At 59.2% G+C, this 25,152-nt stretch overlaps 4 protein-coding genes across 5 annotated transcripts in view; 2 read left to right on the top strand and 2 right to left on the bottom strand.

Moving 5' to 3' along the window:
• Nucleotides 1-1,771: 1,771 nt before the first annotated feature.
• Nucleotides 1,772-3,749, bottom strand: HSD17B8 (hydroxysteroid 17-beta dehydrogenase 8). Its single transcript, XM_068994094.1, has 9 exons — nt 3,704-3,749; nt 3,330-3,547; nt 3,103-3,219; nt 2,898-2,990; nt 2,710-2,795; nt 2,533-2,617; nt 2,330-2,372; nt 2,100-2,174; nt 1,772-1,906 (listed from the first exon to the last, which is right to left on the bottom strand). Exons 1-9 carry the CDS (start codon nt 3,747-3,749, stop codon nt 1,890-1,892), a joined length of 780 nt encoding a protein of 259 aa, XP_068850195.1. The 3' UTR covers nt 1,772-1,889.
• A 214-nt stretch (nt 3,750-3,963) lies between these two features.
• Nucleotides 3,964-7,986, bottom strand: SLC39A7 (solute carrier family 39 member 7). Its single transcript, XM_068994093.1, has 8 exons — nt 7,868-7,986; nt 7,148-7,562; nt 6,890-7,058; nt 6,679-6,732; nt 6,381-6,545; nt 6,089-6,229; nt 5,686-5,882; nt 3,964-4,808 (listed from the first exon to the last, which is right to left on the bottom strand). Exons 2-8 carry the CDS (start codon nt 7,556-7,558, stop codon nt 4,536-4,538), a joined length of 1,410 nt encoding a protein of 469 aa, XP_068850194.1. The 5' UTR covers nt 7,559-7,562; nt 7,868-7,986; the 3' UTR covers nt 3,964-4,535.
• A 345-nt stretch (nt 7,987-8,331) lies between these two features.
• Nucleotides 8,332-14,775, top strand: RXRB (retinoid X receptor beta). 2 transcript variants are annotated; one of them, XM_068994216.1, is made up of 10 exons: nt 8,332-8,563; nt 9,222-9,469; nt 9,966-10,122; nt 10,465-10,644; nt 11,756-11,928; nt 12,459-12,588; nt 12,801-12,933; nt 13,049-13,140; nt 13,459-13,564; nt 13,675-14,775. In XM_068994216.1, exons 1-10 carry the CDS (start codon nt 8,332-8,334, stop codon nt 13,820-13,822), a joined length of 1,599 nt encoding a protein of 532 aa, XP_068850317.1. In that variant the 3' UTR covers nt 13,823-14,775. The 2 variants fall into 2 exon arrangements, with proteins under 2 accessions (XP_068850317.1, XP_068850316.1); XM_068994215.1 differs by having other exon boundaries at nt 13,037-13,140.
• Nucleotides 14,776-16,290: 1,515 nt separating this feature from the next.
• Nucleotides 16,291-25,152, top strand: part of COL11A2 (collagen type XI alpha 2 chain) — a 28,018-nt gene continuing 19,156 nt past the window's right edge. Inside the window, exons 1-8 of the mRNA XM_068994102.1 lie at nt 16,291-16,372; nt 19,096-19,245; nt 19,364-19,574; nt 20,359-20,521; nt 22,283-22,474; nt 23,296-23,373; nt 24,020-24,082; nt 24,735-24,914. Of these exons, the coding sequence (XP_068850203.1) occupies nt 16,291-16,372; nt 19,096-19,245; nt 19,364-19,574; nt 20,359-20,521; nt 22,283-22,474; nt 23,296-23,373; nt 24,020-24,082; nt 24,735-24,914 (1,119 nt within the window). The remainder of the gene's footprint in view (nt 16,373-19,095; nt 19,246-19,363; nt 19,575-20,358; nt 20,522-22,282; nt 22,475-23,295; nt 23,374-24,019; nt 24,083-24,734; nt 24,915-25,152) is intronic.

The raw sequence follows: 25,152 nt of genomic DNA, 5'->3' as shown, positions 1-25,152 counted from the left end.
CGCCCGCCCGCGCCCCCCCGGCGGCGGGGACGTCACCCGGAGGCGCGCGCGGGTGGCAGCGCCGTGGACGCCGGTCCCCCGCCACCGCCGCCGCCATGGCCCGGGCGCTGGGCCCTGCGTCACTTCCGCCCGCCCGCGCCCCCCTCCCCCGGCGGCGGGGACGTCACCCAGAGGCGCGCGCTGGTGGCAGCGCCGTGGACGCCGGTTCCCCACCCCCGGGGCCCGCGCCGCTCGGGGGCCGCGCTCCTGTCCCCGGGCTGCCGCCGTCCCCTCCCCGAAGCCCCCGTGGGGTCCTCCGCTCCGCAGGGCGGGGCCCGGTGTCGCCGGACCCCGGGGAGGGGCCGCCTCCCCCCGGCCTGTGCCCCCGGCGGCTCTGGGGGCCTGCGTACCCGCTTCCCCCGCACGGCTTCTCCGCAGTCCCAGCCCGGGATCCCAGGGCGGAGGGGGGGAAAGCCGCAGAGGAGTCTCTGCCGCTGCTGTCCTCCGGCCCCGTGAACACGGCCGAGTCCCGACGTGCCCGGGATCCCCTCCCTACCCGGGGGACCTGCGCCGCCCTCCGCCTTGGCTCTCCCTACACCCTCCGACCCGCTCTCCCCCTCGAGGTTTGGGGGCGACGGCTCGGGACGTCCAGACTCAACTCTCGGCCAGAGCTAAAGACTCGAGAATTGCGTTTGGACAATCAGGAGCCGCGGCCCGGGGCGGGGGAGGGAGGCGCCCGGGAGGTACGGGGGGATGAAGGCACCACGCGGAAGCAGGGACACACACGCACCCGCACGAGGTGGGGCCCCTCTCGGGGACCGCGTGTGCGCGTGTCGTGGCGGGGGCGGGGGGCCGGCCAGGGGCCGAATGTCCGGAGCGGGAAGCGGGCATAAGCCTCCTCCAGGACTTCCCAGTAAAGGAAGGGTCGGGGAAGGAAGAGAAGAGGAAGGGGCAGACCATCCCTATTGAGGGCAGGGGATGAGGGGTACGGGGGGCGGGGTGGAGGGAGAGATCCTGATGGGCGTCCTGTCTCCTCCAGCCTGAACTGGGGTGCCAGGACTTGGGTGCAACTGCCAGGGGGTGGCCTGTCTCTGGGGCAATGCCGCAGTGGGTCCCCTCACCCCCTCCCCCGGTTCCCTCTACTTCCCTGTCCTCTCCTTCAGTCCGTGGCCAGTCCTTATGTGGGCTCCAGAGTCGATTAGCGCGGACCCCCTCCCCTTCCTCCTCCTCCCAGCCCCCTCCCTTCCTTCTGCTCTCCTCCAGCCCCTTTCATCGGCTGGCCCACTCCCCTAATCCTGGCCCCCTCCCCTAATCCCCCCATCCGACCCCTGGCCGGCTGCAGCTATTGTAAGGTGGAGAGAAAGGGGAGGGGGGACTCAGAGAAAGGAGAGGGGTGGGGGAAGGCCACCTGTTCCAAGACCCCCTCTCAAGGCTAGACTGGACACCAGGATGGGACCATGAACAAATCACCCTTGGGGACTGTAAGGACCCAGGGAATTGGGGGGGAAGGGACTAGGGCTACAGGATCAGTGGCAGGGGGTGGGGCAGAGACCCCTCCCTCCAAAAGACCCAGAGTGTCACGCACACACAGTGACACACACTCTCGCCTCTCACACCCGGCGGCGGGGGTTGCCCTGGGAGACCAGGCAGTGAAAGGGAACAATCCTTCGCAAAAGGGAAAGGAGGGGGAGGTGGGGAAGGGTCTGAGGACTTGGACACAAGAAGAACCGGAGGTGGCAGGGAAGAGGTTTTGGAATTTATTAGGGTCACAAGCACCCCTGCCTCCCATATTCAGCATTCCTGAGCCATACACAGCCACCCCTTTTGTAGCCTGGGAACTCCGAGTCCTCATCAGCAGGAGGCCAGCAGAGCAGCGGGCGAGTGAGCAGAGTCCAGGGTCCTTGAGGCAGTTACATGAAAAGACCTCCTGGGAGGGGCAGAAACATTTGGACAGATGTGTAGGTGGAGACAAACCGGCTGCAGGGGAGGCGCCCACTTCTGTCCCTGGCCTCTGGGAACTCCTGCCCTTCCCTCGGTGGCTCCAGACTCCTCTCATTAGCTTTCTCCTATCGACTGGGTTCGACTTCTCTGCCCTCTTCCACCCCACGATGGCCTCATACCAGTGACTTCCACTGATGCCCCTGTGATGTATCCACTGTCTTCAGATGCCAAGAATGCGACGACATCCGCCACATCTATGGGAGAGGAGGGGAGAGAGCAGAATCCTCACTCTCACACGCCCAAAGTAGCTGTCACCTCCCACCAGAATCCTCCCCACCCCCAACTACCAATCTTGGTGAGACCTCCCTCAGATACCATAGACTTTCGGGTCTCTTCATTCAGTGCTCACCCTCAGGGTTCCCCATATGTGCCATTGGGATCATTCCAGTCACCTGTAAGGAAACACTCATGTGACTGAAAGTTTCTTTTGTGGGTTCCCTGTGCAGTTGTTGACCGTCTGCTGTTTGCCTTGCACTGGGCCCAGCAGCCTCTCTCTGAAGCCCGGAGAGGCTGGCCTCTGAATTGTTCTGCCCTCCACCCACAGTCTCCTACCTTGTCCAGCACTTTCTGTGGCACTTTCTGGGTCATGGGTGTTCTAATGAACCCTGGGAGGACACTGTTGCAGCGGATCCCGTGTCTGTGGAAAGGCGAGTGTCTGCTGACTCCAGAGAGGACTGAACACTGACCCCTTCCTCTGATTTTTCACATGCCCCCAGGCGTCTGACCAACCGTCCAAGTTCCCGGGCTGCAGACTGGGTCAGCCCAATCACTCCGGCCTTGGATGCAGCATAGTTTGTCTGTCCCATGTTCCCCACCTATGGGTGCGCCGGAGACGTGGGATGAGTCAGAGGTCACAAGGAGGGGCTCTCCTCTCTGTGCCCACTTGACTGGCTCACCTCCTCCCAGCTCAGCCTGACCTTGCCTATGATGCTACTGATGTTGATGATGGAGCCAGGACAGCCGCTGGACACCAGGGCTTGGGCTGCAGCCTGAGTGACTAGAAAGATGCCCTGTGGGTGGAGCGGGAAAGTCACATGGCAGGAAGGATCAGTTGGGGTGACGGTCCTCCAACTCTCTCCCCAGGCTAGAGGACCCAGAAGTCACGGGTTCAGAGGTCACCACCTTGAGGTTGACAGCTATGACTTTGTCCCAGTTGTCCTCAGACATGTGGAGTAGAAATTCATCCCTGGTGATGCCCGCACAGGACACAACAACAGACGGCGGGCGAGAAAAGCAGGCCTGTGGCGGGGGGGTGGGGCGGGGGTTACACACCGAGAAACCGTGTAGAGCCGAGGGCAGTGGAGGCAACATTATAGGGCTTTAAAGGGGCGAGGGCGTCTGGCTTTCACCTGCACTTGCTCCAGCAGGCGCCTGGCGGCCCCTGCCTCGGACACGTCAGCCTGGAAGGCGGCGTGGACTCCGCGGGGCGCCCCCTCCTCGCTCCCCGGCCCTCCCAGCAGCTGCACCGTCTCCCGCGCCGCTGCCCCGTCCAGGTCGCAAGCGGCTACGGCGGCACCCTCGGCGGCGAGGCGCACGCTGACGGCGCGGCCGATGCCGCCGCCCGCACCTGGGACGGGAGAGGACAAGCGGGCGCGGGGTCAGAGGTCAGCGGAGCGCAGAGGCAGTAAGACCCGGGCCGGAGATTAGGGCGACTGCGCGGCCCGACGGCGCGCCCCGGACGTCACGGTGGCACCCCAATCCGCCCGGGAGAGGAGCCCCCCACCTGTAACCAGGGCCAGCGCGGAGCGCAGTCGGAGCGGAGACGCCATGACAGCCGGCGGCCGGGCGGGGCCCCACGCCGGGCCACTCCAAGCGCAGAGGGGGCGCGGCTAGCGCGGAGCCGAGCCAATCGAAGCCCGGCCGGCGGCCACAGGCGGGGCCGGCCCCCAGCCGCGGGGGCGTGACCAGGCGCCGCTGCTGGGGGGCCCAACCCCCCGAAAAAGACAAAGACTGCGCGTAGAACGCAAGGTCCGAGGGTTTTATTTCCGGTCCTCACCCCTCCTCTATTCAAAGTAATATAAAAGAATAGAAACAAACAAAAAAATCAGGCCATGAGATTAGCAACTAGCCATTCCCGCCCCACCCCCCAATCACTCCCAAATCAGGTCACACGATTGACGTTTATCCCCGACTTCTGCTACTCCCTTTGTGCAGGGCTCTGGTCTTCCCTGGAGCCTCCACCAACAGGCGGGAGAGAGGGAGGTGGGCCCTGGAGAAGCCTGTGCGTGGCGGCTTGGTCCTCTGTGAACAGGCAGGGTGGGGGACGTGGGGTAGGCTGCCAGGACTCCTCTCTTCCGGCCTTTCGGCTCTAGTCCTCAAACCCAGCAACATGGTCAGCACGTGCCCAACACTAGGGCCCCTCTGGACTTCATCCTCACCTCTGCAGCCCCTGCATGACTGCCCGATCTTGACAGCCCTCAAGCCAAAGTCACCATTTCCCTAGGATACAACTCTCTCCTTTGGCAGATGTCCTAGGCCAGGACCCCCCAGCCTCCACAGACCCCTGACCTGGAGGGCTTAGAGGCTAGAGGTTTGGGGCTGGTTTACCCCATCTCTCACTCGAGGTGGGCAATCAACACCATCATGACAACTCCCCCCAACAGCCCCAGCACCTCCAGAAGTGACTGCAACGGTGATGCCTCCCTCAGCAGCTCAGGCAACACCGACACTGTTGCTACATAGATAAAGCCACCAGCAGTGAATGGCAGAATCCAGCCAGGACCTGCGCCGCCTGCAACTTCACTGCCCACTGCCCCTCCTTCAGTTAGAAGGGCACAGGCTGTGCCTGCCAGTGCCCCTACTGCCGTCAGTAGTTGTAGACGCATCGCCTGGTGGGCAGAAAAGAGAGAGAGGCACTCATCAACGTCTGAAGGTTATTGGTGGTTTAGACATGGCTGGAATGGTCTAGGAGTGCATAAATAGGGTGCATGTCCTTGGAAACTAAAGAGTAAAGCAAAAAGAGGGGGGGCTAGAATAGACACTTTCTCAAAGATCTTAGAGTTCCCTTTCCACAGACCTTCTGACTCAACAGGTCACGGTAGGGGGCACGGTGTGAAAGACCCCTATACTATTCAGATGGTTTCTGGATCACAGCTCAAGAACTACTGAACTGCAAGACAAACATAACTTCTTCCTTTTCACTACTGGAGGATCCACTGTCACCAATACAGGCATACCTCAGAGATACTGTGAATTCAGTCCCAGACCATCACAATAAAGCAAGTCACATGAATTTTTTAGTTTCCCAGTGCATGTAAGTTATATTTACACTATCCTGTAAGTGTGCAGTAGCATTATACCTACAATGTAAGAGCTTAATTAAAAAATACCGATTAAAAAAGGCTAACCATCACCTAAGCCTTCAGCAATTTGCAATCTTTTTGCTATAGTAACAGCAAAGATCACAGATCAAGGTAACAATAATGAAAATGCTTGAAATGTTGCAAGAACTACCAAACTGTGACTCAGATGTGAAGTAAACAAACAGTGTTGGAAGAAAGGTATCAAAAGACTTGCTCAACAGAGTGTTGCTACAAATTTGTAAAAAATGCAGTATCTGCTAAGTGCAATACAGAAACACAATAAAACAAAGGATGCCTGTAGTACAATTTGTTTCAAACTCATGAGTGGCAGTCTGGTTTGGGGCTAGGTGAGCAGACGGTAAAGGGCTTGAGGTAACCATGTTTGGTGTACACCATCACCAACCTGCTTTTTGCTGCAGCCAGACTGGACCAAGATGGCAAAGTCTCCGACTTCATGGGGCACCTCATGTAGCAGAACAGTCATTGTGGTCAGGATCCCCAGCCCCCGGCCCCCTCGAAATGAAGCACCAATGGCTAGACCATCTGTGAAGTTGTGTGCCAGGTCTGCAGCCAAGTTCAGGTACCCTGATACACGTAGGTCTTTTACAGGAGAAAGGGAAGATGAAACAGTTAGAGGCATTCATCACCCCTAGTCCCAGCCATGATCAGCCATTATCACATCTCCCCGAGAGACCACTTCATATCCAGCCCCAGTATTTCCCAGACACCTGCCATCACCCACAGCGCTATTTCCAGCAATTCACAACTATGTCTCTGGCCCAAGCCTATGGAACCCTGGCTCTCACCTGACCCTGCTTTCTCCTCTTCAGCGTTCTGAGGTCTCACTGGCCCATCTTTGGGCCTTGTACTCCCCCCTCTCCTCTTCCTCAATGCCCCTGCCTCCTTTTCTTCTTCCTCTGAGCTCTGTTTCTCCTTCGAAGAACGCTCTGTACGTGAAAAAAGGAATTGGTGTAAGCGGAGAACAAAGATCTGCCAATATATCCTCACAAGGCTAGTCTCCTCCCACTTCAGAACCTTAAAATGAGGAGATCCAAAGGTAGGCAATGTGGCTTTCAGAAAAATTGTTCCTGGGCTCACCCTGTCTTCCATGTTCATGACTTTCATGTGTGTGACCATGAGCATGTCCATGTCCGTGACTGTGTCCATGTCCTCCTTTTATATGTCTCACAAATTTCTCCACCACAAGAAAGGCGACAATTCCACTGAGGACCCACAGTCCTACAGAGAGAATGGGGCCCTGGCCTGGGAATAGATGCATTGAGACATTAAGGGAGATGTGGATTCTGGACTCTTCCTCCCCAAGCATAGGAGAAGAACAGGAGAGACAGACCTTCTCCAGCACCCCAACCCGTGTCTCCAGCCGCCCCTTCCTCACCACTGTGGGAATGTCCATGTCCTGGCTGCTCCAGAGGGTGGTGAGAATGAGGTTCTGAAAGAAGAGGGAGAAAAGGCCAGATGAGGGAACCAAGCAAGGGGTGTGTATCTGCAGGAACACTAGAAGGTCAGGGGTCACAAAGGGGAAAGAACAGTCTTGCCCAAAGACTAAAATTCATTAAGATTTAAGGTAGAAGCTAAAGATCACTTACCCAAAGCATGAGGAATGAGGTGCAGGAAAGCATCTCCCAAGAGCCCACCAGAAGCAAAACTCAGCAAGATCTGGAGCAAAGAGCGGTGGCGAGCGGAGTTTGACTCCACAGGGATAAGAAAGAGGACAAAAAATGGAGCTGCAGAGATCAGCACCGTGGCCCCCAGTGCCTGGTGAGGGAGAGTCAGGGGTTAAGAGGTGTGAGGTTTCCCAACAATACAGCATCAGCCTCCCTCTGCCCCATCCCCAGGGGACTCACATAGGCCCAGAGAGTGACAGTGTCCAGGTCCTGCTTGACGCCTAGAGCCCCAGACTCCCCATAGCCTCCATGACTGTGCTCATGGTCATGTCCGTGTCCTCGGTGGTGGAGGCTCTCATGGGAATGGCCGTGACTATGGCCATGGTGCAAATCCTCGTGTGCATGTCCGTGGTCGTGACCGTGGGTATGCCCATGCCAGATGCTCTCGTGAGTGTGGCCGTGGCCATGGGCATGGCTGTGTCCGTGGTGGAAATCCTCATGTGAGTGCCTGTGGCTGTGGCCGTGGAAGTCCTCGTGCAGGTCTTCGTAAAGGTCTCCATGACCCCCGTGTCCGGCCACTAGCAGCCCCAAGGCCGCCCAGGTCAGCAGTCCCACGGCCACCCAGCGGGGGGCCCCCAGGCCTCTGGCCATCACGCTGACCAGAGGGACAGAGACAGTGACTCCACTTGGCCCTCACTTCTACACCCATGCGGGGTCCGCTTTACTCCGTCCGCGCCCACCGTCCACTTCTACGGGCCGCTCCCCCATTCCGTTCTGTCCCCACCCACATTGTTCCCGAGACTCTTTATCCCGAACCCCTTCCCTGATACAGGGCCCCCGGGACTCCGCTCTAGGCTTCGATCCTCCACTTTATGGACTCTCTGGGCTCTCGTCTCTATGACCCGCAAGGTGAGGAAAAGGGCCTGGAAAGGACAGTAGAGAAAAGCAGGGAATTCTCACCGGCTCCGGGATCCTCTCCTTTCCCGGTTTGCTCGGACGTGGCAGTCCCGCCCCTAGCTCCCGCGAGAACTTGGGAGTCCCGTTCTACCTCGGTCCCAGCACCTTTACCAATATGGCCGCACTCCGGGTGGCAGGGATGCGGGCCAGCCCTGGCGCGCATGCGCGGACGTGGAGGTTATTTGAGGGGATGCCGGGCGAGACTGGCTAACAGGCGGGAGAAGACCGCCTCCTCCGTTTCCAACTAGACGAGGGGGCGGGAACTAGCGCGGAGACTTCCCGTCTATACCAAGATGGCTGCCACACTGGGGCTGTCATTTTGGTACAGGGCCGGGCGAAGCGCTTAGTTTGACCCGGTTGAAGCCAGAGTCGTTTTCTCTGGGGCTTCCTCGTGCTCGGCTCGTCCCCCCGAGCGGTCCTCGGGAACCCCTGGTGCCGCTCGGCGTCCCTACACTCAGCTGGGAGTCATGTCTTGGGCTGCGCGCCCGCCCTTCCTCCCCCAGCGGCATGCCGCAGGGCAGTGTGGGCCGGTGGGGGTGCGAAAAGAAATGCATTGTGGGGTCGCGTCCCGGTGGCGGCGGCGGCGGCCCTGGCTGGATCCCGCGGCGGCGGCGGCGGCGGCGGCGGCCGGAGGACAGCAGGCCCCGGAGCCGGAGCCGGGGGAGGCTGGACGGGACGGGATGGGCGACAGCGGGCGGGGTGAGTGAGCCCGCAGACGGGCCCGGGCGCCGAGACCCCGACACCGGCGGCCCCTTCCCCCTCCCGGGCGCTCTCCCGGGCGCCCCCGCCCCCTTGTTTGTAAACACGCGTCCCCTCCTCCCGGGGGCCGCAGTGCCCTGCCCCCGGGGCGGGGCGGCCAGGGGGCGCTTCCGCTCTCCCAGCGGCGGCCGCCGGAGGCCCGGCTGCCCCGCTGTCCCCGGCGCAGGGCCCCGGTCCTCGAGCCTGAGGACCCTGGACTTTGGGAGGCGAGTTCCGCGCCCTCGGCGGGGTCTCTCTCCCCTGCCCGTTCGGGCGGCGAGCTGGGAGTGCAGAGGCTGGCGGGTTCCCCCCACGTGCTGCCCCACCCACACGAGACGCCTCCGGCCTGGAGTGGCCAAATTCACTATTTGGAGCTTGCCTCCCCTCAGCTCTCCTCCTCTTGTTTATCAGCCCCCTCCTCCCACCACGATTAGGGGTTCAGCCCTTGTTTGGCAGTAGGCTGCCTCTGGACTTGGGAAAGGGTGGAATGGGGGCGCGGTGGGGAAATCAGAGAGAAAGAATGGAAGTCTCCCTTTGGGCGATCCAAGACTCATTTTCTCTTTTTGTCTCTCCTGTCTCTGTGTGTCTGTGCCTGTGTGTACCCTCCCTCACCCCCCAGACTCGCGGAGCCCAGACAGTTCCTCCCCAAATCCCCTTCCCCAGGGGGCCGCTCCCCCTTCTCCTCCCGGACCACCCTTGCCCCCTTCAGCAGCTGCGTCCCTTGGAGGTTCTGGGGCTCCACCCCCACCCTCGATGCCACCCCCACCACTGGGCTCCCCCTTCCCAGTTATCAGCTCTTCCATGGGGTCCCCCGGCCTGCCCCCTCCAGCTCCCCCAGGATTCTCCGGGCCTGTCAGCAGTCCCCAGGTGAGAGGTTGTGACCCACTTAACTGCCGCTCCACTTTCGTTTCCTTGTTTTCCTCCTGACTCCAGATCCTTGTATGAACTTCCCTGGTCCACTGAACTTCTAGTCTTGGCAGGCTTGTGGTCCTTGTGAAACCCCTGGCCCTTCCTGAGGTGCCACTGAACAGTGCACGCCTCCTCCCCAGTACTATAAAAGAACCTATTATTCTTAATGTCCCTTTTGTCTATCAGTGATTTTTTTGCCTTTTTGGTCCCATCTGCCCTTCTAAGATAAAAGCCCTTTGGGGCCACTGTGTTGCACAATTTCAGGGGACCGTTATGTCTCATCTCTTGGGGGTTGTGCTCCAGGGGTGGCCCTTCCCAGGCACTGCAGCGTAGTGTTCTTTGTAACGTGCAGTGCAGGGCCCAGCCTGGGTGGTAGAGAATGATGTCCGTCCCCTCTGAGAGATTATCCTTCCCAATGAGTCTCCCTGTGACCTCCCTATTTCCCCCATCCCAGATTAACTCAACAGTGTCGCTCCCTGGGGGTGGGTCTGGCCCCCCTGAAGATGTGAAGCCACCAGTCTTAGGGGTCCGGGGCCTGCACTGTCCACCCCCTCCAGGTGGCCCTGGGGCTGGCAAACGGCTATGTGCAATCTGCGGGGACCGAAGCTCAGGTATGGGGCTCAGAGGACTAGCAGGGAGGAAGAGAGTGTGTGTACCACGTACCGTCATCTGGGGGATTCCCAGGGGCTCGTGAGGTTTTGTTTGAGCTAGTGAACTGGGAGAGGTGTGATGAGAATTGAGGAACCTCCGGCTTAGATTTGGTGGGGGGTTGGTCAGAGTGGGGAGGGGACTGGTCTAGGGTTTTTGAACCCTGAGAAGAATGGAACTATATCATCCCTCACGTCCTGGTTCGCTAAGTTTGCTGGGGGTCGGGTGGGCAGGAGGAGGTGGACGGGAGCCCTCGGGGCCCAGGGTGTACGTGCAGTCTCACGGCCCTTCCTCTCGTCTCACAGGCAAACACTACGGGGTTTACAGCTGCGAGGGCTGCAAAGGCTTCTTCAAGCGCACCATCCGTAAGGACCTGACCTACTCGTGCCGGGACAACAAGGACTGCACGGTGGACAAGCGCCAGCGGAACCGCTGTCAGTACTGCCGCTACCAGAAGTGCCTGGCTACTGGCATGAAGAGGGAGGGTAAGGGGCCTCCCCTTGTGCCCTGTGGGGGGAGGGGAGGGAGCAGTTCCGGGACCGCCCTCTCTGGAAGGCGGGGCCCCTCTCTCTCCTCCAGAGGGCGCTGTTTCATTCCTCTCTCCCATGCACATCCGCTCTCCTCCCTGGTACCCTGATCTGGTCCCTTGAGTTTCCTTCTTAATGGTTCTGCCACTCGGGCCTGAACCTCTGACCACCACCCACCCCCTCACCCCGGGCTGGTGCTAGGATCACTTTTCCTTCCCTAGGATGGTTTCTCTAGCTCCCCCTCTCTAACCGGATTAGCTTTTCTTCTCTGAGCCTGCCTTCCACTCTGGCCTCTTGTCTCCGTGGTATCTGTGTTGGCTTCTCCAGACTCCGGGACTGTGCTCTCTTAAACTGCAGCCTTTACTAAAAGACCCCCAAAACATCCTTCCCTCTTTTTTCTCTGTTTTAAGTCTGATTCTGAAATCCTGAGAGAGATGCTTTAGGGAGCTTATATTGGTCACCTGCCTCATTTTAGAGAAGATGAGCCTGAAGCCTGGCTTTCCCAAGGTCATGCAACAAGAGTGACAGGCCTGGGATCAGAACCCACGTCCCTGAAGACCCACGTCCCTGAAGGCCCAGGGCACCTTCTCCTGCCGCTTGGTTGAGTCAGAAGGACGCCAGAGTTGCAGTTAGGAACAGTTAGGGTTAGATGTATGATGTGCCGTGTATCGTGTGAACTTGGACAAAGTGTTTTAATGAACTGCCTCAAAATTGTTATCTTTAAAAATGGGGTCAAGAGCTCACAGGGTGGTTATAATACTGGAGTGAATGTTAAAGCACGCTTGGCATGTTTCTTCGTATGTAGTAGGCCTTCTGTTTAAATGTTAGCTTTCTGTCTAATTTCTCTGTCCACCTCTTTTACTTCTTGGAGTAGTCATCTGTTCTTTCATAACTCCTGTGTCTAGACTGCCACAAATATGCTGTGGTTTCAAGTGACTTCCCCAGTTTCTATAAATATCTTCTGAGTTAGGCCAGGAGACCCCAGTATGGCCCTAAGGACACTTTGGAATCTCCTCATGGCTAGCTGCTGACTCTCCATTTTTCTCTTCTCCTTCCCCCTCCCCCTTAGCTGTACAGGAGGAGCGTCAGCGGGGGAAGGACAAAGACGGGGATGGGGAGGGTGCCGGGGGAGCCCCCGAGGAGATGCCTGTGGACAGGATCCTGGAGGCGGAGCTTGCTGTGGAGCAGAAGAGTGACCAGGGCGTGGAGGGTCCTGGGGGGACTGGGGGCAGCGGCAGCAGCGTGAGTGCTCTCCTTCCTGCTGGGGTGGGGGGGCCACGGGCTAGGTCTGTGCTATGTCCCACCCCCGTCCCTTCCCCTCACCACCCTTCACACTGCCGGGGGCTGGCAGTGTCCCCAGACACGGTCTCACATCTGAGGTGGGCACGGTATTGTCCTCTGTCCCCACTCCCAAAACAGCCACAGGCAAGTCCCAAATCAACAGTTGTCTTCCTGAATGCCAGAAGAGCAAGAGTGGGTTCAGATGGGGCTTGAAGAGACTGCAGATAAGGTGCTGGTCAACTTTGCGACCCCATGGGCTGTAGCCCACCAGGCTCTTCTGTCCATGGGATTTTCCAAGCAGGGACTGGAGTGGGTTGTCATTTCCTTCTCCGGAGGATCTTCCCCACCCAGGGATTGAACCTGGGTCTCCTGCTTTGCAGGTGGATTCTTTACTGAATGAGCCACCAGGGAACTGTCCAAAGTGTTTTATGATGGGGGGTTTCCCAGTGTGCTTCCAAACCTCCTGTAACTCTGAGCCCTCATCCCTGCAGCCAAATGACCCCGTGACCAACATCTGCCAGGCAGCTGACAAACAGCTCTTCACGCTTGTTGAGTGGGCGAAGAGGATCCCCCACTTTTCCTCCTTGCCCCTGGATGACCAGGTCATACTGCTACGGGCAGGTCAGTGGCCTGGGGCCCCTCGGACTTCTTGTCTTTGGACCCCTCTTGGACCTCCTGACCTTCAGGGACCCCAGTGACCTTACCTTACGTTTTCAGGGAGCCAGTCTCGTTGACCTCACCCCCTCTTCTCCCCTTCCTTCAATGTGCTCTCCACCCTGTGGCCTCGTCCCTGGCCCCTGACCCTTGTGGGCACCCCCCCCCGCCCCCCTCAGGCTGGAACGAGCTGCTTATCGCCTCCTTCTCTCACCGATCCATCGATGTCCGAGATGGCATCCTCCTCGCTACAGGTCTCCATGTGCACCGCAACTCGGCCCATTCCGCAGGCGTGGGAGCCATCTTTGATAGGTCAGTGGCCCTCAGCTGGGCTGGCCTGGTGGTCGAGGGGGCGGGGCTATAGGCTGGTCCGTGTCCAAGGCTGGCTGAGCTGTGACCTTTGAGTGACCTGCAGGTCCCTCTCCAGGGTGCTGACAGAGCTAGTGTCCAAAATGCGGGACATGAGGATGGACAAGACAGAACTTGGCTGCCTGCGGGCAATCATTCTGTTCAATCCAGGTAAGAGGAGGGCTGCCCCTGTTCCTCAAGACCCAGGCAGCCTTGCAGCCGCCTCTTCTTCGGAGACTCCTCAGTTACCCAGCTGCCCCCCTCAACCTAGAAATCTCCCAGCTGACCAAGAGGAACCCACATTCGTTGAAAAACATTCCCTTTCCGATCCCATCCCCCAGACCCTTTGCGCCCCGCTTCCCTGGCCAGGCATTTGGTGAAGGGTGTGTAGGTGGTGCCCAGAAGGAACATCGTGTGGGCCATGTCTCCTCATTTGTCCTGGTTTGATTGGTCCTCCTTCCTCTTCCTCCTCTCTTCCTGCCATCCCAGATGCCAAGGGCCTCTCCAACCCCAGCGAGGTTGAGGTCCTGCGAGAGAAAGTATATGCATCCCTGGAGACCTACTGCAAACAGAAGTACCCTGAGCAACAGGGCCGGTGAGACGGCGCTGAGGGGCCCCGGGCCCACACCGGGGTGGGGGTGCCACCAGGGCGTGTTCAGGGCCTGTGTGGCCCCAGCTCTTACTCAGCATCTCCCATGCCCTCAGGTTTGCCAAGCTGCTGCTTCGTCTTCCTGCTCTCAGGTCCATAGGCCTTAAGTGTCTAGAGCATCTGTTTTTCTTCAAGCTCATCGGTGACACCCCCATCGACACCTTCCTCATGGAGATGCTTGAGGCTCCCCACCAGCTGGCCTGAGCCCACATGCAGACGTGCTGTTCCTCACGCTGGGGGAGGGCACAGCGGCAAGGGACTCTGGGCCTTGGGGCAGGGTGGGGAGGGCCTGTGTTGCTAGAATCTTGATGGGATGGAGGAGCACAGGGCAGAACTGACGCCTCCAGGGGGTGTCCCTAAACCCTGTACGGGTTTGCTTGAGGTCCCAAGTCAGAGGGACCCAGACCACTGGTGGGCCTCTCCCTGTGGCGGCCTCGAGTCTCCGAGTTTGTCTGGCTCTGCCATGGTCTGGGGGGCTTTCAGAACTCCAGCCTGGAGTGGCCTCTCCTCCCCCAGCACAAAGCCCCGTCCTTGCTCCCAGGTCCTTGCTGCTCGTCTTGCCTCACTCGGCATCCCCATCCGAAGAATGGAAAGAGAACTCCCGCAGAGATGAATATTGGGGGGCAGGCCCCCCAAACTGATGGACATGGGAGGAAAGCTCTGCCAGGCCTTCATCTAACCCAGCCTGGCAGATGGGGGCTTCTCTGGAAGGAGGGGACCCTGTCACTGTCTCCTGGCCAGAGTCCCGTCTCACACTTCCCCCACCTCTGGCAGTCAGACTGAGAAGGTCCCAGGCTCTGCGGGGTGAGCCTGGGGCTGCAGAGAAAGGTGGTGGTGGTGGTGGTGAAGGGGTGGTGGGAACCCATCTGCTATTTTTAATTTCCTCGAGGACAGAGACTTGCAGTTAGACTCAAAGAAGTACTGTACTTCCCCAGGTTGACTAAGAGATGCCAGTGGTGGAGGTGGTGTCTGGGAAAGGCAGGGCCTGGGGTGCTCTGGGTTTTCTGCGGCTCTTCTGTCTGTGTTGGGGAAGGGGCCTGGGCTGAGGTCAGGGCCGGGGTGGTGAGTAGTCCTCAGGCCTTTCCCGTCTCAACTCCCCTGCAGCCCCTGCTCACCCCGCAGAGCCTGGGGCACTGAGTGTCCTGGCCTGATTGAGGGGAGATGGCCGGCCTGCAGAGGTGAGGTGCTGGGGCTGCATGACTTCTGCCCTGCGGCTCTTCTCTCCGGGGTTCCCTTCCCGTATCTTTCACTCACATAAAATTGCTTTCAAATTAAAATCGCTGTTTTCTGGACTGAGGTGACTGTCTTGGGGGTGGGGAGGAGCGCCGCCCCGGGCCGCGGGTGGGAGGGTATCCGGTGGGGCGCGCTCCCTGGACGCCGCGGCTGCCGCCGTAGTTCCTTGGGGCTGGGAGGCGGGCGAGGGGGGGCGGAGGGGGGGGTGGACACAAGGCGCGCTTTGTGGTGAGGGAGGGGGCCGAGGGTGCGCCGGGCCGGGGCGGGGCGGCCGTGGAGGAGGGCGGCCGGCTCTCAAAGGCGCCTTGTTCGCCGGCGCCCTCCCAGCGCCAGCGGGCGGCGGCGCCTCGGCTCGCTCGGGGCGGCCCTTCGGCCGCGCCACGAGCTCCGGGCTGACCCGGCGCCGTGCCCGCCCGTGGGGGCGCTCTGGGCGCGGAGCGCCGCGGCCTTCTCCGGCGTTGCCCGCCTGGAGGCGGCCTCGTCCCCGAGTGACCCCGATTCCCGGATTCTGCCAACTCGCGTGGCCGCCCCCCGCAGCCCCCCTCCGCGACTGGATGCCTCTCCACCTGGGCTCCAGGACGCCCTTACGTGGTGGCCCCCCCTCCATCCCCTGGGACCCGATCAGCCTGTATGTGCGTCTGTCCAGTCTCTGGCCTCCCCTCTAGCGCCCCCCGCCCCGCCTCAAACCCTCCCCCAACACGCTCCCCGCGGCCGTCGGGTTGCAGGTCCCCAGTCTCTATCTATAGCGGTGTCTATAAATACCCCGCTCCGGGCCGGGCTCTGTAATTACAGCGGGCGGGCCGGGCCGAGGAGAAATAATTATGGAGGTCCGATGGGGTGAGGGGAGGCAGCGACCCCCGACCCCGCCTCTCCCCTCCCACTACATCCCGCCCTGGACTTTGCTGATAGGGGGCTCTGGGTCTCCAAGGGGGAGGAGCAGGGGAGGGGTCTTGTGACTGGACCTCTGGGTTCCCCCAAAATAGACTGGGGAAGAGATATTGGGGTTCCCCGAAAAGAGCATCCTAAGGTACAGGCTACTGAGTCCCTGCGAGAAGCAGAGGAGAGCAGCCCGAGGGCCGTGAGGGAGGGTTCCGGTTCGCGCCCCCCCCAACCAGGTGGAGATCGGGGGTGGGGTTTCCCTCGGTGGCTGTGGGCGGGCGGTTGGAGGCGGGGGCTGGGCCGGGGGCGGGAGCGAGCTGGGGGCTCTGGGCTGCTGGGGTGGCCGGGGACACACAGGAGCGGCGGCCACCGAGGAGGGAACAGCGCCGGAGCCCCGACGGCGCCCCACTGCATGGAGCTGGGTCCCTGAGAGCCGTCGCCACCCGGCAGCCTCCGACTTCCCCAGGAGCCCGGCGTCCTCGCTCTCTCTTGCAGCCTCGGGGTGCCCAGCGCCGCCGGCGTCCCCTGGTCCCCGGGACCCGGCGTTCCGGGCGCCAGCCATGGAGCGGTGCAGCCGCTGCCATCACCTCCTGCTGCTGGTGCCGCTGTTGCTGGGGCTGAGCACCGCCCCCGCCTGGGCAGGTAAGCGGAGTCCCAACGCCTGGGTCATCGGAATCAGGCTGGAGGTCCGCATGTCCTCGGTACAGGGGACAGCGGATACCTAGGGACAGGGGGACGCTTCTGGGTCTGAGAATGGGATTTGGGGCGGTCAAGGGTCCAGGCAGGAGGGCAGGACACCTGGGTTCCTTGGAGCCAGAATGGAGATTTGTTTTCTTCTCTGAAGTGACCAGGGGAGGCAGGTAAGGCTGAATGGTGGAAGGTCACGTGAGTGGGGATGGATGCTGGGGTACTCCAGCAGGGCCAGTGTGGTCCAGCCAGGTGCTGGAGTCAGGGGCAGATTCGAGTGTTGATGGATGGAGGTGCATGTCTGTCTTCTTTCTGTCCACATCTTTGGGGTGAGAGGGCGAGCATCCTTGGGTCACAACAGAGCCCGGTAGGTAGGCAGAGAAAGAAGGGATGCCTGGACTGTTTGCCTCACTGGCTCCCCCGACAGGATCCCCTTCCCCCTCCGTGCCCTCGATCTTGCCACGCGGCTGGCTCTGGGGAGCCGTGGGGCTGACTGCCAACAGGACGGCCGCTGGACAGGCCAGGATCAGGTGTCTGAGGCGGGAGCCAACTCTCTGCATTCCTGCCCCGCCCCTCCCCCTCTGCTCAGCCGGGCTCCCCTGGGACCCTGGCCTCCACAATCCCAACCTGTTCCTTCTTTTCCCCAGGATCCAGAAGTCCTGGCTCTGGGGAAAGGGGGTTTGATGTGGACGAGGAGGAGGCTGAGAGTACCTGGGTAGTAGGCAGGCTGGAATAAGCTCCCCCCACCCCAAACCTTGGAGACTGATCTGTATATAACTTGACTATTTATTTCTTCTGGTCAGAAGAGCAGCATCAAGGATTTAGATTAGATTATGGAAGGAAGAACTTTCAAGACAGGGAGGAGCTGAGGGACAGAAAATTGAAGTACGGGATGTCTGTAGACGCTAGGGGTCTTTTTTAGGGAGAAAAGGGATCCTTTAACGTGGAGGCAGGGAGGTGGCTGAGATGACTGTCTCTTATTTGGGGGCTGAGTGGGTAGAGGTGGGACTCTGGAGGGAAGTGGGTTAGTGTGGGATTCATCAGAACCAGGCAGAGTGGTGGGGGTAATGGGGTCACCAGTGGGGAGACTGGGGCAGACTGAGGCCAGAGCCAGGGGCCCCCTATGTGACTTGAAGTAGAAAGCCGGGTGGGTAGACCTGTGGCTAGGCCGTCTATAGGGTTGAGCTGGACTCTCCTGGGGTTTGGTAGAGGGTGGGGGCCCCTGAGGTCTCCTTGGCCTGGGGTCTCTGTGAGTCTCTGTGTCAATGTCTTACTTACCCTTCGTCTCTCAAAGCGGCCCTTGTGTGTTGATGTTTGCGGAGCTGCCACACGCGGGGGCCAGGCTAGGGCAGGGAGGTGGGAGGGGGCAAGGCCGTGGTTTCCCGGCTTCTGGACTCAAAGGGCCTTTTCTCTGCCTGCCCGCCTCACCTCACCCACCCCACCCAGCTCTGCGCTCCTGATCTCTCTGGCCCCTGCCCTGCCCAACACTTCTCTGAAAGTTTTGCTGGAACTTTCTTTGGTTTTCTTCCAATCTGGAACTGATGGTGTGAGCAGCGTGTGTTTGGGGGAGTGAGGGAGAAAGAGGCAACCTCTGTCTCCTGGGGAGTTTGAGCCCTCGGAAGCCAAGTTCTAGGCAGACAGGGCTGGTGGCCTGGCTCTAGAATCTTTGGGCCACGGGTGGCGGGGGTGGTGGGGCAGGGTCGAAGTTCCAGGTGCGGGGAGCTTGCCCAGGTTTTGGGCAGAGGACTCTGATGGGATCCGCAGATGTCTGGCTCCGGGCCCTGGATCTGCTCCGGCTCTGCGTGGCAGCTTCAGGCTCCCCGCGTGCCCCCGCCCCCCAGCCCATCTCCCCAGCCAGGGACACTGGCTCCGGGGCTGGCTCCTTCTTGTATCTCCTTTCTCTGCGTGGTCAGAGTGGCCCCCGCCTCCCCCAAACACGGGGCCTTCAGCAGCTTGATGCCCCCTCTCCATAGAGCTGCCTGTCTACTCCCTCCCTGGTGGCCCCCATCCCCTCCTGTGCCCAGGAGGATGGCTTGCCCAGATGTTGTTTATGCTGGAGACACTGGACAGAGGCCAGAGACCCAGAGACCGAGAGGAAGGAAGAGCTGGAGAAAGGAAAAGACGGGTAGAGGGCGAGGGAAGCGGAGGAAGACGGAAGAGCCAGGGAGAGAGAGACCGACAGAGTCAGAGAGACAGCACGTGAAGGGGAGGCAGGTGGAGAGTTGGAAGAGAGAGATGAATAGAGAGATTTCCCTGGTGATCCATGGTTAAGGGGCATGGGTTTGATCCCCGCTGGGCAAATAGGGTCCTACATGCCAAGCAGCACAGCCAGAAAGTAAATAATAAACTGATTAAAATAGTTACTCGGGCTTTCTTTAAAAAAAAGAGAGTAGAGATTCATAGGCTGAGAGATGGAGACAGGGAGGGCGTGACAGAGGCCAAGGCTGGGAGGAGGGGTGGTGGTGGGCATGGAGCTGAGTACAGGCCCAACGATGCCTTTTTCCAGGTGACTTTGTTTCCCATCCGTGCATGCTCTGTTCAGAAGCGTGGAAGGGCGAGGTGACTTATTTCCTGCAGGGAGTTTGAGCCCCAGGAACCTGATCTCTAGATACCCAAAGTCCCCTGCGCATGCCCCCCGGGAGTGCGTGCCTTCCCCTGACCCTCACAAACTCTCCCAGGTGCAGCCCCCGTGGACGTGCTTCGGGCCCTGAGGTTCCCCGCCCTCCCTGATGGTGTCCGGAGGGCGAGAGGCATCTGTCCAACTGATGTGGCCTACCGAGTGTCCCGACCTGCCCAGCTCAGCGCACCCACCCGTCAGCTCTTTCCAGGTATGGGTGACCTGCCAGAGCAGGGAGAGCCGCGGGGGGGAAGGGGGGGTGGGGTCGGGGGGGGAAGGGGTTGATGGCTCACCTTGCCTCTCCCTCCCGCTGTGTGTCTGTGTCCCAGGAGGCTTTCCCAAAGATTTCTCTCTGCTGACTGTGGTCCGGACCCGCCCGGGCCTCCAGGCCCCCCTCCTGACCCTCTACAGTGCCCAGGGCGTCCGGCAGCTGGGCCTGGAGCTCGGCCGACCCGTCCGCTTCCTGTACGAGGACCAGACTGGGCGGCCGCAACCGCCGGCTCAGCCTGTCTTCAGAGGCCTCAGCCTGGCGGATGGCAAGTAAGTCAGTGTGCTCCTCTTGCCTGTCCGGCCTGTCTCTTAGGGGCTCCCCTCTGGTTCCTGCCCCCAGAACGCCCACCCCCTAATCCTTGTTGTTGTTCAGTTGCTAAGTCATGTCTGACTCTTTGTGACCCCTTGACTGCAGCACGCTAGGCTTCTCTGTCCTTCACCATCTCCTGGAGCTTGCTCAAACTCATGTGCATTGAGTCGGTGATGCCATCCAACCATCTCATCCTCTGTCACCCCCTTCTCATCCTGCCTTCAATTTCCCCCCCTAATCTAGAAAATCCCTTTGGGCTACCACTTGCTTACCCACTGCCCAAACTTTAGTCAAGTCTCTTCTGGCCCAGAGTTTGGGCTTCAGAGATTAAATCCTTGTGCATAGGACTACCTTGTACCTTGGGCAAGTTACTTGAGTGTTTTTTTTTCTTTTATTTATTTTTATTAATAAAAAAAACTTTTGATTTTATATTGGAGTGTAGCCAATTAACAATGTTGTGATAGTTTCAGGTGGACGGCAAAGGGACTCAGCCATACCTATCTGCTTGACTCTTTTGAGACTTGGTTTCTATGTCTGAAAAGTAGGGATACTAGAATTATGAGAATCAAATGGGAAAGTGATTGCGTGGTGCCTGGGGTATTGTGAGCACTCAGTGAATGGTAGCTACTGTGACTGCTACTGTGTTACCATTGGCTTGTCAGCCTGTTCGTCAACGGCTCCCCGGCCCTCGTGACTTTCCTCCCTTCAGTCGGTCACTGGACCCTCTTCTGCTCCCATGACCAGGTGGCACCGTGTGGCTGTGGCTGTGAAGGGCCAGTCTGTCACCCTGGTAATTGACTGTAAGAAGCGAGTCACTCGGCCCCTCCCCCGGAGTGCCCGTCCAGTTCTGGACACCCGGGGCGTGATCATCTTCGGTGCTCGGATCCTGGATGAGGAAGTCTTTGAGGTAACCGCGGCAACTAGAGACAGGGTGCTGGTCCTGCGTCTGTTCACTCCCCTCCTGACCTCAGTACTCCATCTTCCTGTGTCTTGATCCTTCACTTTTCCTTTCATAAATGTCTATTTCTACTTCCCATCTTCAGGACTACATTTTTTTTTTTTTTGTAGAAGAATTAAATGCCCGTTTATATGGCAGGATTGTCCATAGTCATTTATTCCGTCAGGCAGTTTTCATTAGTCCACCCATCCATCCACCCCCTCAACTGACCCATCCACCCATCCATCCACCTCTCTGTTCATTTACACACTCAGCCACCTACTCAAGCATTTGGGCTTGTATTCTCCCACCTGCCTATTCTTCCCCTGCTTAGCCACTCCTTCCTTGAGACCACCCATCTGTTCATCTGTCCTTCCATCCATCCATCCATCCTCTCTGTCATCCATGTGTCCTTCCATCCATCCATCCATCCTCTCTGTCATCCATGTGTCCTTCCATCCATCCATCCATCCTCTCTGTCATCCATCTGTCTGCCCATCCATCCATCCATCCTCTCTGTCATCCATCTGTCTGCCCATCCATCCATCCATCCTCTCTGTCATCCATCTGTCTGCCCATCCATCCATCCATCCTCTCTGTCATCCATCTGTCCTTCCATCCATCCATCCATCCTCTCTGTCATCCATCTGTCCTTCCATCCATCCATCCATCCTCTCTGTCATCCATCTGTCTGCCCATCCATCCATCCATCCTCTCTGTCATCCATCTGTCTGCCCATCCATCCAGCTGCTCCTCCACCCCATCTGCATGTGCATGGAAGGGTACGTGCATCCCGTTTACCCACCCATCTCTTCACCCCCCGACTCCCCATCCAGCCATTTCTCCACTTCTTCCATCTACTTCCATTTCTGTCTACTCTGTGCCTCTCATTTTCCTCTGTATCAGTCTACCCACACATACACGCACTCACTCATCATCCATCCACCCTCTCCTTCAGTCAAGCGTCTGAGCCCCCATTCACCCACCCAGCCATCTATCCATCTACCCATCCATCCGTCCATGCACCCACCCAGCCAGCCAATGTTTTCTGAATACCTGCTGACTTAGAGCCAAGGGGAACGCCGAAGACTATCATCAGATCTCTATCATCCCAAGCTCTGCTCTGGAGTTGAGACAGTATTCCCAAGCTATAACCCACCCCCATACAGGGGTTTGCTCAGTACCACATGTGGGTGCAAGTATATGCCATTGGAAATCAGAATTGGCTTCGTCCCATTTCCAGAGGTCCAGAGAATTCTTATCAACACTGCATTGGAAGGTCAAAGCAACTAAGGTTGGGTCTCCAACCTTAGGTCTCCAGAAGCCCCTGTAAACAGGCTCATGCACGATCACATGGGCAGGGTGTAGGCCAAGAGCTGAACTTGGGGTGGAAGGCTTGAATTCTAGTCCTGATTCTACCACTTGACATGACCTTGGGCCAGTCATCGTCTCTTGGAACTTTTATGAATGCACTGTGCTTGGAAAATGAGCATGAAGACCCTTGTCCTGCTGACTCTGATCCTTGTCCAGCTGTCTAGTTGTTGGGAAGGTTCAATGGGGTTATGAAAGAGAAGGTCCTTTGAAACCTGCAAAGAAACTGTGCGTGTGGGCGGGCTGGTGCTGGCCGTCTCCATCATGTAGTCTAACCTCTGACCCATGTCCCAGACTCTATGCTGCATCTCTCTGAAGCCCTCTCTGCCTGCCTCCATTCCTGTCCCTTCCTTTTTGCAGGGTGATATTCAGGAGCTCTCCATCATCCCGGGAGTGCAAGCTGCCTACGAATCCTGTGACCAGAAGGAGCTGGAGTGTGAGGGGGGTTGGAGGGAGAGACCCCAGAGACAGCCATCTCACAGAACGCAGAGATCTCCGAAGCAGCAACCACCAAGACTTCACAGGCCACAAAACCAGGAACCCCAGGCACAGGTGAGGGAGCTGGGTGTACCCCAAACTGCAGCACGCCCCGGGGAGGGAAGCCGCCACCACAGTGCCCCAGGGGAATTGCCCCAATGGCCCGTCCAATGTTGGGCTCCTGTTCTCCCCCCCAGTACCCCTTCCCCAATCATCCCCTCTATTCCCATCACCCCGCCCTTCTCCCAGTCCTCATTCATCAACCTTTTTATTTTCATGTAAAAATAAAAAGTCGTTATGAAGAATTCACGGCTGGGAACTGTGTCCCTGGCTTGTGTCTCCTCTGCTAGTCTTCCTGGAACTGTCCTTGGGTTTTCCATCTCTTCCTTGAATTAAGAGATTGGGAGGCCATGGAGGGTGGGGGTGAGAACTGGGGGGTGTGGGCAGAGGCTGGGAGAGCTGAGGAGGGAGAGACAGAGACAGGAGAAGTTGAACTGGGGAGACCCAGGAAGAGACGTGGGGAAGGAGGAGGCAGAGGCCTGTGCAGGTGAGCGTGCAGGGCCGTCTCTGGCCCCTGCTTGCCCCGGGAGGGGCAGGATCGGGGGCTGTTGGTGGGGGTGGGGGGAAGGCCGGGGAGGCCCTGAGTGGGGTGGAGTCCTGACAGCTAGAGTGACAAGTGTGATCTGGGGTCAGTGGTCTGAAGGTTGGAGGCTCAATCTCTTAATCATGTCTGCTTCTGTCCCATGTTCGGGACTCACCCCCCTTCCCCACCCCCCTTCCCACCCCATCTCTCTCCTGACTCCTATCCCTCCATCATCCCCAACTCCCATCCACCTCCTCTTCCCCCATCCCGACCCCCTTCCCACCTGTTCCCACCGCCCCTCCCCCAACCCCAGTCCACTGAGTCTCTCTCCTATGACTACGAGCCCCCCTATTATGCTGTGATGACTACGGGCACCACCCCTGATTATCAGGTAAACTTGAGGGACCCCTTCCCTTGCCCTGTTCTCCCCACCAACCCCTTGCAAACGTCTAAGACACTGTCCTCCCCTTCCCACTTTGGGGAGAGCCACGTTGTATCTAGATTAAGGGCGTGTGCTCACTGCCCCTCCCGTGTCTCTCCACTGCAGCGACCTCCAAGCCCCAACCACAGGGCTCCCCCTCCCCCCAGGGGGCGTCGGACCCCTCCCCGAAAGCCTGCCCCTCCTGCCAAGAGGTCAGCGGCCCGGCAGGCGTCCCCCTCACCAGACCAGAGGCCCTCTCGAAGTGAAGGTTCCAGCCCAGCCCGGGGCCAGCCTCCCCTCTCCCGGCACCCGGCTCAGCAGGCAGCTCCCCCCACTGCCCGGGGCCCCCCCAGGACCAGAGGCAGCCGTTACCGGCAGGTAGAGCCGGGGCATCCAGATCTCTGCCCCCGAACCTCTCTGACCTCAGAGATTCACTATCCCTGAACTGTACCCACTCCAAAGGGGCTGCAAGATCTGAGACTGCCCCCACCCCCAGCACAGACACATGCTGCCCTCGGACGGGCCAGGACGGGCTGCTGCTTGGCCTCCTTTGCCGCTAACCTCGCTCCTCCTTCCCGCCCTCTGCTCCTCTGCCCTCCCTTCCCCTTGGGGGTAGGAGCCCACCCCAGGTGAAGAGGAAGGAATCCTGGAGTCAAGCCCTTTGCCGCCCCCTGCGGAGGTAACTCCATCCCCACCCTCGCCCCAGCTAGGGCTGGTGGGCGTCTGTGGCCTGCCCCCCTTGCCCTAGGGCGTCTTGATGAACCAGCCCCTCTTCTGGCCGGAGGCTCTTTGCCTCTGGTCCGCGATGCTGTCTCCTGGCTGCTCCGGATCTCTGGGTCTGCTGTCTCTTGGGACAGCCGTTCTTCCGCAGCGTCCGTGTCCCTGCCTTTATTCTTTGGCTCTGGGGTCGTCCCCTTCCACGTTGTCAACGGTTGCACTTCTCTCACATTTCCTTTCCCAGGAGCCATTTTCTGTCCAACCCTGTCACTGTCTGTCTTTCCACCAATTTCTTTGGTCGTTCCTTGGACCCCTTCTTCCATCATTATGTCCATGGACTGTCCACTCTGTGTCCAGCCCTCTGGCCACCCTTCTCATTACCCCTCATTTCTTCCAACCACGCCCACTTTCTGGACCTCTCTCCTCGCTGGGGGCCTTTGGTGGCCGTCCCCCTTCTCTTCAATGGCTCCCCTTGCTCTTCTTGGGAGGAAAATTGGCCCCCATCACCCTCAGTACCCTTTGGGCTGGAAGTTGTCACACCCTGGGGTGCAGGGGAGACCTCCTCTTAGCCCTAATGCCCCCATCTACCCCTCTCCCTCCCCACCCCCGGGAAGGAGCAGACAGATCTGCAGGTGCCCCCCACAGCCGACAGGTTCCTGACAGAGCAGTATGGGGAGGGTGGCGCGGGGCGCCCAGCGGGGCCCTATGATTACACCTACGCCTATGGGGACGATTACCGCGAGGAGACGGAGCTTGGCCCTGCCCTGTCTGCGGAGACAGCCCACTCGGGAGCCGTAAGTCGAAGAAGCTCCTCTTCCACTCTTGACCTCCAGCGGGAATCACTTCCTGTTGTCTTTGGTTGTTGTCTGTCGTCTGAGAGCTACTTCCCACCGGTGGTGATTTGCCATTTTTTGTTCACGTGGATTGTATCTGTTGCTTGAAAAGATTACTTCCTGCCTTCCCTTGTCAAATGTCTTACTCTGTGACTCCTTATGGTTCCTTCTGTCTGAAGCATTTGGTGTTTTCTCAATC

Source organism: Capricornis sumatraensis, chromosome 22 (genome assembly GCF_032405125.1).
Source record: "Capricornis sumatraensis isolate serow.1 chromosome 22, serow.2, whole genome shotgun sequence".
Classification (NCBI taxonomy): Eukaryota; Metazoa; Chordata; class Mammalia; order Artiodactyla; family Bovidae; genus Capricornis; species Capricornis sumatraensis.
Note: the sequence above shows the minus strand (reverse complement) of the source record. Positions and strands in the feature narration are given on the sequence as shown.